This window comes from Oreochromis niloticus, linkage group LG23, assembly GCF_001858045.2.
Source record: "Oreochromis niloticus isolate F11D_XX linkage group LG23, O_niloticus_UMD_NMBU, whole genome shotgun sequence".
NCBI lineage: Eukaryota > Metazoa > Chordata > Actinopteri > Cichliformes > Cichlidae > Oreochromis > Oreochromis niloticus.
This window is the reverse complement of record NC_031986.2, coordinates 1,992,667-2,002,590: the sequence shown is the minus strand read 5'-3', so window position 1 is coordinate 2,002,590 and position 9,924 is coordinate 1,992,667. Positions and strand designations below refer to the sequence as shown.

General features: G+C 43.1%; 1 protein-coding gene across 6 annotated transcripts; it reads right to left on the bottom strand.

Annotated features, from left to right (window-relative positions):
• Nucleotides 1-10: 10 nt before the first annotated feature.
• Nucleotides 11-7,011, bottom strand: ccdc14 (coiled-coil domain containing 14). Of its 6 annotated transcripts, XM_005459215.4 has the most exons (11): nucleotides 6,852-7,011; nucleotides 6,690-6,733; nucleotides 6,529-6,604; nucleotides 4,199-4,271; nucleotides 3,900-4,001; nucleotides 2,604-3,116; nucleotides 2,165-2,267; nucleotides 2,007-2,068; nucleotides 1,601-1,744; nucleotides 1,274-1,376; nucleotides 11-1,149 (listed from the first exon to the last, which is right to left on the bottom strand). In XM_005459215.4, exons 1-11 carry the CDS (start codon nucleotides 6,873-6,875, stop codon nucleotides 693-695), a joined length of 1,701 nt encoding a protein of 566 aa, XP_005459272.2. In that variant the 5' UTR covers nucleotides 6,876-7,011; the 3' UTR covers nucleotides 11-692. The 6 variants fall into 6 exon arrangements, with proteins under 6 accessions (XP_005459272.2, XP_019206825.1, XP_025758788.1 ...); XM_019351280.2 differs by lacking the exon at nucleotides 6,529-6,604 and having other exon boundaries at nucleotides 6,852-6,951; XM_025903003.1 differs by lacking the exon at nucleotides 6,529-6,604 and having other exon boundaries at nucleotides 3,900-3,991; nucleotides 6,852-6,951.
• Nucleotides 7,012-9,924: the final 2,913 nt, after the last annotated feature.

Sequence of the window (9,924 nt, the reverse complement as noted above, 5' to 3'; positions counted from 1 at the left end):
AAACATAGTATTTGTGGTTGTCTTGAATTTTAATCATACTTTTCAAATACATTAAAGTACAGTTTAAACATGTTTGACATCACATTTAAACACACCAAAGAGGCCAGGCTGTTTACTACAAGAAGGTGACATCAGGCTGCCTGACGAGAAACCTAAAGACTGCCTGAACTCAGGGATGACATCACTGAGGTAGAAGCTTCGCTGCGATACCAGGCCTGTGCTCCACGTTTGTCGACGACACCGTGCACTCAAACCATTGTGGCTGCTGGATTTATTTTGCCCGTCTGTACATTTATATTAACCCCAGAGATAATGCACCACTTCCACAGCCTCTGAGATCATCTCAGTACTTTCCCTTCAGTCCATTTTTTTCTCCTCAGACTGCCTTTGGGTTCATGCTGATCATTTTCTGCTTTCTTGTGCAAATTCACTAACCTGAGGAGTTTGACTATCCAAGCCCGCCAGAATAAAGGATCATTTTTGGTGTACTTTCAGTGATTTGGACAGAACTCTTCACGCAGCACTGTCTGACTTGTTAGAGAGAAAGTTGTAAATCTCCACGAGCAGCAGAACAAAGCAGTGTGCTGTCCATGAAGAAATTCATAAAAACAGCTTTATTCCAAATCTTCAACACTTTACAGAACGGTTCATCAACAAGGCCCAAACATGGATGAATACAAAGACCAGCACGGTCACCTCCTCAGGTCCAGCTTAATAGTCTTCTGCAGACTGGCTATGCTAGCATCTAAAGCTGCCAGACCGTCTCTGAACGCTGCTTCGTCTCTGGTGTCAAAGGTCAAATCAGACCACACAGACTCTGTTTCACTCTGGGACAGCGTGGAGTTAAACAGCTGCCTGCGAGCGTCCTCTGGCCGCAGGGCTTCACCTGGACCAGTGGACCGCTCACGATTAGACTCGTGCCGAGTCCCTGCAGGATCTTCACTCCTCTGAGCGGTGATGTCTAGATGTGATGCTGAGTCTGAATCTCTCTCTGCATCCACACACTGCACAGGCGCCATCTGGCTAAGAGACTTCAGGTATTGGGCGATATGGTCAGTAGGGGGCGCTGGCGGATCCCGTCTGTGCTGGTGTTGGCTTGTCTCTGACACAGAGCTGTCAACAACAGCAGGATAATCTGATGAGAGGAGACTGAAACAGAAGAAGACATGAGTGAGGAACAGTTCTGAATCATGTGTTACACTTCCATTAATGTATTAAAGCAGCTGTAGTGCTCTCATTCTGGGGGGTGACTCCCACCCACACACAGGCCCACCTTTTAAGGTGTTCCATCTCCTTCAGCCTTTGCTGTGCCAGCGAGGCCAGCTTACTCTTCTCCCGCTCACTGTCCAGTAACCTACTCTTACTGGCCTCCAGCTCTGCACACACACACACACACACACACACACTCTTACTTCAAGGCTTTTTCTTTGTAAGGAAACACTGCAGACACCATAAGAAATAATGCAATAATACTTGGCTTGATATTGTTCATGGCAGTGTCTTTCATTTTGATAATGGAGGCGATTTCATCACAAAGAGCCCACAGCTCAGATCATCAGCAGGACTCACTGCTGAGTGTGTGAGTTCAGCGAGTGCGTACCCATCTTAACGAGTGCAGTTTCAGCCTCTCGGTCTCTCAGCTGGCTCTGTGTGTCCTGCAGGGTTTTCCGTAGGTCCGTCAGGTCATCTTGGAGTTCCTGCAGCCTGGACTGAGCAGCAGTGAGCTCTTTCTGAAGTCTCTGCCCTGTGGAGAGACGTTTACCATTTCAATTACTCCCCAGTCTCATCACCTGAAATTCAGTTAAAGCTTTTTACCTGGACTAACCACACCAAACCCAAACTGAACCCAACAGTAAAATCACATGGTCTGTTGTTGTCTGATTGTTGAAGTTCTCTGTATTATCCTGGGGTCTTTACCTTACAGTGTGAAGCAGCTCAAGCTGACTCTGCTATTTAAATACAAATGAAATAAATACACAATTATTTATGACTGTGACACAATTTACAGAGTATCGCCTGGTTCTGATGTCTCTCCGTCTCTGGCTGCTGGTCCAGGATCCTCACACACCTAGGACGGACACACACACACACACACACACACACACGTGTGTTATACCCAAAAAAAGTCAACGTCCACTGAAGTGAAGGACGTAGTGTGTCTCACCTGTGCAGGTCGGACACACTCTGGGTGTTTGAAGCACTAATATTCATCTGTGCTGGGGACACAGTCTGCTCCAGATGACTGAGTAGGCTCTCTGCTACACTGCCTGTCACACACACACACACACACACACACACACAGTGACATCTCTAACATCATCAGCACATGTGACACAGAGGCTCACTTCCTGTGTGTGACTACAGAATAAACAGACACACGATTCCCCACGTCAGCAGAAACTTTGCTGAGCTCCTTTACAGGTACAAACATCCCACATCAGTGACATGTAGCTTAATGTTAGATGCATTCAGATATCACAGAGGTTGTGTTTCTGTGAGGGATGTCTGGCAGGGTCCAGGGGCGAGGCTCTGAATTTAGGCAGCGAACCATCTACATGTGAGCTATCCAAGATTGTATTTAAAGATGCACACAGTCACTTTACCTTGTCCAGCAATCAGAGCCTTGAGTTGTGCGAATAGATACTGAAGCTTGTGAGCTTTTGTTTGTGCCTCAATGTTGCTCTCCTCAGCCTGTCCAGGCTCCAGCTGTAAGTGTGCCATCTTCATACTGCAGCTGTCTCCATGTGCATGTGTGAGAGTGTGTGTGCTGGGGCTCTGGGTGTTTGTGTCTCTCACAGGAACAAACTCTTGTGCTTCATCACACGTAGTGTGAGGCGTTTCAGAGTCAGGCCGGCAGGCAGTCTGATGGCTCGAGAGAGAGGAGGACTGACGCACAGACAGAAGGATGGACGCCTCGTGCTGGGGTGGACTGACGGTGTGAGGAAGAAGTCGAGGTGTTTGGTCGTGTGCTGAAAGTAAGTGAGACTGCAGCTGGGTGGGACATCGTTTCTGAGGTGGATGTAGCTTCACTCCTGAATGTGGTGCAGGACGGGCAGATGGGTGTCCTCGTGGAGTTCTGCTGTCCGATCCACGCTGGCCTGACACGCTCTTCTGGCCTGGAAGATGGAGGAATGATCAACATTAGACTTTCTACACGTGTTTTCTCACATATTTATAAAGCTGCGTCTGCTCCATTCACCACATCATCAATCCTGCCTGATGTGTGCCTCAGCAATTGAGTTTGTTGATGCTAATGTACTGCCCTTTAAAAACATTTCAAGTCAGTTCATTCTTGATTGTTAGTGATTGATTAAAAGAATGAGCTTCCTCCAAAGAGTGGCCGGGCTCTCCTCTAGTGTCAGAGTGGGAATTTCAGTCATTCAGGAGGGACTCGCAGTGGAACTGCTACAGTTCCACATCAAAGGGAGGCACCTGAGGTGGTTCGGCCTCTAATTATGCCGCCTCCTGGGTGTTTGGGCATGTCTTACGAGAAGGCGGCCCTAGCACATCACGCACTGGAGAGACGATATCTCTAAGCTGGCCTTGAAATGCCGTAGTGTTCCCCCAGATGAGCTGCAGGTGGTGGCTGGGGAGAGGGACGTTGGGGGTCCTTTCTTAGTCTCTGCCCCACATGACCAACAGAACATGGATGGTTCAGCTCCACTTTTGAGAGGCTCCTAGAGCTGGCTCTAGGCAACTGTTCCTAAGTTATAAGCCTTGAATCCATTTTCCAGAACAAATTAACAAAAATCCTAAAAGCTTTTGGACAACATCAATGTAATCCTGTCCTCTGCAGTTTATAGTCCCACAGTGGAATTAACACTAGACCTTTATGTCATTTTGTTCTCAGCGACTGTCTTGTAAGAGTGTGCAATAAAGCAAACCTCGAACACACCCACCTGCCTTTGGAGGCCCTTTCTTCAAGCTCTTTTTCCCCATTGATGTGGATAGCCTTGGTTTGACTGCTACACTGCTTACTGTTCTGTGAAGCCTTGGAGACACTTACACACACACACACACACAGAGTACTATTATGTTGCATTCAACTAGTAAGTGTTTGACAGATCTAACTTATACATAAAAAACAGAAAATCCTCAGTGTAACCACAAAGGAAAAGGTTGATACTTTAGATCAAGCTTTTTTACTGTTACTTGTAACAAACTGAGCTGATCTACAGCGTTAGGAAGCTCCTCTGACCTGCCTCATCAGCCTGAAGGATCCCACTGAGCAGGGCAGCACAGCGGTCCAGACCCTTGTGCAGACTGATGACCTGGGGCAGACACATCCAGTTTATTGTAGCCGACGTGTTCAGACACCGTGCCGATGATGCGGTAGTAATATGTTGAACATTTATTCAACATATTACATATATAGTTTCATTTAGGTTATTGCACACAGGAGAGTGGCCTCTGCCCTCACAGACAGAGTGCGTTTGAGGTCGAGACACGCACACACACAAACAGTAGTTAGACTCATGTTTAGGTAAGAGTTCAAATAATAGTTTGCAAAATCATGTCTGCATAAGGGACATTTTGTTCCAGGGGATAAGCGAGAGTTGGAAGATTAATGGGAAGCACCTGGCCTCGAGATGGAGAACATGTCCTCCTTAAATGTGTCAAAAGTCGTCAACAGAACATGTGTGGTTTTGAAACTTATGTCTGTATTAGTGCTGGGCGATATGACGATATATATCGTGTGGATGATAGAAAAGTGTCTATCGTGCCATTTGTCTTCTATCGTTTCTAACCCTAATTTTACAAATTATTAGATAAAATATATCATTAACCCTTTACAAACGGTCGGAGCAGGCAAACTCCGTTTTTCTTAACTATTTTTTAATCCCTGTAGAACTGTAACCACGTAAGGTAGCGCAATAATGGTTTTTTTGCATATGAAACCGGAGTTGTACTTACATCTTATTCCATTAGCTTGCCCGAGGTCACGGTTTCCTTCCACATATAGCTTTGCAAAAATTGCATAAAAAGCACTTCCAGCAACAAAAACATAATATTCCAGAAACAGGCTTTGCCGATCCGATCAGCTGTTCATAACACTTCCTACGTCGGCGCGAACAATCGCATGTCCGCCATCGCCTGTCCGAAACCGGAAGTGACGTCATTTTCGCGGAAAATGTAGTTTCTTAAGCTTCAAAGCCTATGTTGGTGTTTTTAAAAGTCATGTTTGACTTTATGCTCTTCTGTATAGTTTCTGGGATGCTTAGAAGTCAAATTACACTGTTGTAAATAGTTTATTTTGATGCACATGCTGTGTTTTTGCAAATTTCCATTTATTTATTTTCATTTTTCCTGTAGTATATAGAACTTTGTGTATCTCAAAAATAAAACTATGAAGACACTCAAAATAAATTTCTCGTGGTTGGAAACTATTTTGTGCAACTTTTTTGTATTTACAGTTTTGAGGGATAAGCCTCTTAAATTTCTCTAACTAGAAATATATGTAAAAAAAAAAAAGATTTTCAATTTTTTTGTAGTTTATTGCAGTTTTTTGCAATTTATGTAGTTACTATGGACTTAATGCATACATATTATTAAAATTTGGGCTATAATGGTTGTATTGATGTATAGCATCTTGAAATGCTCCCACAAATGGCTCCACAGCATGTAAAATGTAAAGAGGCTCTGGCGGACTTGGTTCTATGGTAGGTCTTAAAGGGTTAAATAGCCTGTGGCAAATATATTAGTGTTGTCTTCTCACTATACATACTCTTAACTTTATGCAAGAGAAAATAAAGTATAAAAAAATGATATTTTTCGCAAAGAAACTCTGTCTTGTGGTTTTGCAACACGGTGCTGCTTTACGTGCACCCGGATTTGCGACATGCTTTACAGTAACTCAAAACAAAGACTGCACCCTCTCCACTCACTGTTTAAAGACTGCATACTTTCCAGATGACCACAGGTCAGCTGGTATATCGTGATATATATTGTTATCGTGATATAAAATAATTCATATCGTGATAAATATTTTTTCCATATCGCCCAGCACTAGTCTGTATAGTACCTTCTTGACGCATGAGGGGGCGTTCCAATACCCTGATGTTATAAAACAATTGATTGTATAGGTTTGGGGTGAGATTTACAGCTGATGTTGCAGCATACATCTCCTACGCGTGTGTTCATTAAAATCATCGTTTGACTTAACACCTCTGGACTAGTGTTGTTTTTGTGCCCATCCTCAATATCTGAACCTGCTACATGGGTTAGTGGTTTGTGTCTGTCAAGCCTATTGACTTTGTGGAAATGCTAGATTTCCTCTGTTCACCTTCCCATGTTTACTACCCTGAGATGGCTGTGTTGTGGCAAAAACTTGGATAAGCTACAACTTGGTCATGCCTGTATGTGATACCTGTCCTAGATGACACTATTAATATTTAGTACTGCTACACAAACAAGTGAATAAATCCTGAGAAGTAATAATAAAAATGTTAGCTTCACGTGTCGCCACACGTGGTCTGCATTCTGCATATACATAACGCAGGCGGATCGTGATGGGTCTGCCTTCATCACCTGGTCCTCGGAGTCGGTAGAGTACAGAGAGTAGGCCGGCTCAGGGCAGGGAGCTGTTCCTGGATTTAAGGTGGCTCTAAAAACAACAGTGAGGAGAGTGCTAACAGGCACACGTACATATGTAGACACAGAAAACGCTAAATGAAGGCTGGTGTACTCACAGACCCCCTCTGACTGCTCCCGTCAGCCTTCCTGACGTCACCACCTGCCGGTCACAGTAACCACGGGTGAACGCCCCTCATGTTTGTGCGTGTGAAGCCTCACACCTGTCTCTGCACTTTACTGACAGTGGAAGCTCAGACTGCGTGTTCACTCAGTCCTACCTTGCGCTGAGCTCTTCCTCTCATGGTCTCCGCCAGCCTGAGCCCTGCAGCCGGATTCAAACACTCATTCCTGCGTGCTTCACTTTTTCACCGGCTCGTTTAGAGCTTCCGGTTCAAAAGCGAGTTTGAAAAGGAAAACATTAAAACCGTCCAATCAAATTGCTCCCTTCACAAATGACAGGCTCAACTGCCCCGCCCCGGAGGTCCCGGATGAAGGTGGCTGCAGGGGTGCCGTTTTTTGTTTTTGTTTTAACAAAAACTTGGCGCAGTACAGCAAATCCTTCAGACTCAGCGCTACAAACAGACACGAAAAGGACCAACAGTATATGGTGACAATAATCATATTAGATATATTAAAATAATAATAATTCAAAAAAGTAAATTACAAAACAAAATTAGATGAAATGTGCGGTTGGGTTAACAGTTTTTTGGACCCTTTTATGAATTTCAAGGAACGACGTAGTAAACCAATTCTCTATGAAAGGTAGTGAAAGCAGGGCGAGTTTTTAAATAACGGCATTTGTGTATAAAAAATTGACCACAGATTATTCTAACATTTAATTTAAAGGTCAATATTCTTATTTGCTGTGAAACAACGAATCAATGCAGTGTCTTTAGATTGTGAAGCTTTGAAGCCAAACAACAGTCTAGCTACATCTTCATTACAGAAAGAGCAGCTATTAGGGTCCAAGTTAAATCGATGCCTCAGGAAGTCTCCAGATGGTTAAACACCATTAATCATTCCATTAATGACTTCTCTAGATTGGAGTTGAAGAACTAAAGATCTGTTAGCTAAGAATGAATGCAGTTCTTGGATAAAGCATTTTCTTATTGTATTGTTGGACAACTTTTTATCAATAACAGAATGTCCATTAAGCAGAAGTTCAGGAAACTTTCGACTAATATTGTTATGATGCAGATTTTAAGAGGTTGACATAACAGGTTCTGGAATTGCTTTAATAACTTTCTGATATTGTTCCTTGATATCTAAATTAAATTTGGAGCTGAAGGGTTCTTCAGATTACTAGAATAACCAAATGTTATTCCAGCTTAAGATACATTTACTGTTTTCCAAGTCTAATGGAAGTGGTGAGTGCTGCATCATCATCAGCCATTGTTGTTTCACTTACAAAACGCTGAAGCTCATTTGCGCATGTGTGCACAATGGGCAGATGTTTGCTTTCATCACGAATTAATGTTATTTTAGGAGCTGCTTGAAAACCTATGGCTGGAACTTTGCTGCTCCTAGTAGCAAAAGCCTTCATAAATGCCTCTTCATCCTTTCTCCAAGTGTGTCTATCAGCTCCTTATCTCAAATCAAAGGAAAACCACCGCTAACCTGGTGACTCCAAAATAGTTAAGGAAGCTTGAGCTAAATGATGACTAATGTATTTATAAAAACACAGAGGTTCTGTCTTTGCTTTGGTTGTCAGTTGTGAGCTTTCATACATCTGTGTTCGTGTCACATAAAAAGACAAATTAAGTTTAGTGTCCTGGATTGGGTCATGGACACACTACATTCGATGTGAATTTCTGCTTACTTTCGACACACTGGAGAAATTCCCAACATTTTACAACCATCATATCCTCCCTAACTCTTCATTCTTGAAATAAAAGTATAATCATCTTTGTTTATGAAACATTATTGTTTTGGTGAAATTCTATTAAAAAGTGTTGTCATCCAGAATGTGCTGTAGGGCAAAAGCTTCAGCCTAGAAATGTTAAGTTATTCATTTGTGTTCTTCCCTTTCAAGTTTTTTGTTTCCAGCACTCGTTGTATGGCCATTTCTTGGTAAGAAAATGGACTGAAATTAAAATCACCATAATGGTCTTTAAATTCCACTCAAATAAAGTTGTAGTGAAAGTTGGGCAGATATCCCTGCTTGGCTGTGATGATCTGTAAACATTAAAATCAGACACATTAATGATGTCCATGTGAATCAAACAAACACCACAGGAATTATGTTCATACTCACTGCAGTCACAAAATCGAACTGGTCATCGAGCTTACAGTTTCAATAAGTTTCCATTCAGCATACTCGCCATTTCCATTTTTCAGATGTACCTTGTACGAATCAGAAAGTTGGACAGAAAAAGCACTTGCATTCATGTGTTTACTGTGAATGGGTAACTGAGATCTGTTGTACAAAGTGCTTTGAGCACTCAGAGTAGAAAAGGCCTGCAGCTACGTCCAAGTATATTTGGACACTGACAAATTTTGTTTATCCATCCATCCATCCATTCGCTTCCGCTTATCCTTTCCAGGGTCGCGGGGGGCGCTGGAGCCTATCCCAGCTGTCATAGGGCGAGAGGCGGGGTACACCCTGGACAGGTCGCCAGTCTGTCACAGGGCCAACACACAGGGACAGACAACCATTCACGCTCACATTCACTCCTAGTGACAATTTGGATTATCCAATTAACCTATCCCCTTAAACTGCATGTCTTTGGACGGTGGGAGGAAGCCGGAGTACCCGGAGGGAACCCACGCAAACACAGGGAGAACATGCAAACTCCACACAGAAAGACCCCGGCCTGATGGTGGAATTGAACTCAGGACCTTCTTGCTGTGCAGCAACAGTGCTAACCACCGTGCCACCGTGCTGCCAAGTTTTGTTTACTGAAACATATTCCACTTATAGTTATATCATGGACATGATGTGCAGACTCAGCTGCAATTTAGGGTATCCATGTTCGAATTTGATGAAAGGTTTAGGAGTTTCTTCGTCTTACCCACTTTTTAAAGGGAACAAAGGTAATTGGACAAGGGACTCGAAGGCTATTTCATAGGCAGGTAAAGACAATTCCTTCATTATGTTGTTATCAATTAAGCAGATAAATGGCCTGGAGATGATTTAAGGTGTAGTGTTTGCATTTGGAAAATTTTACTGTGAACAGGCAACATGTGGACAAAGAGAACTGAACAGAACAACCCATCCGAGAAATTGGTACATGAATCATTTCCATGGTGAAGAGAAAGCCCATCACAACAATGAACCAAGTGAACAACACTCTCCAGCAGGTAGGCGTATCAATTTCAAAGTCTACCATAAAGAGAAGACTATATGAAAGT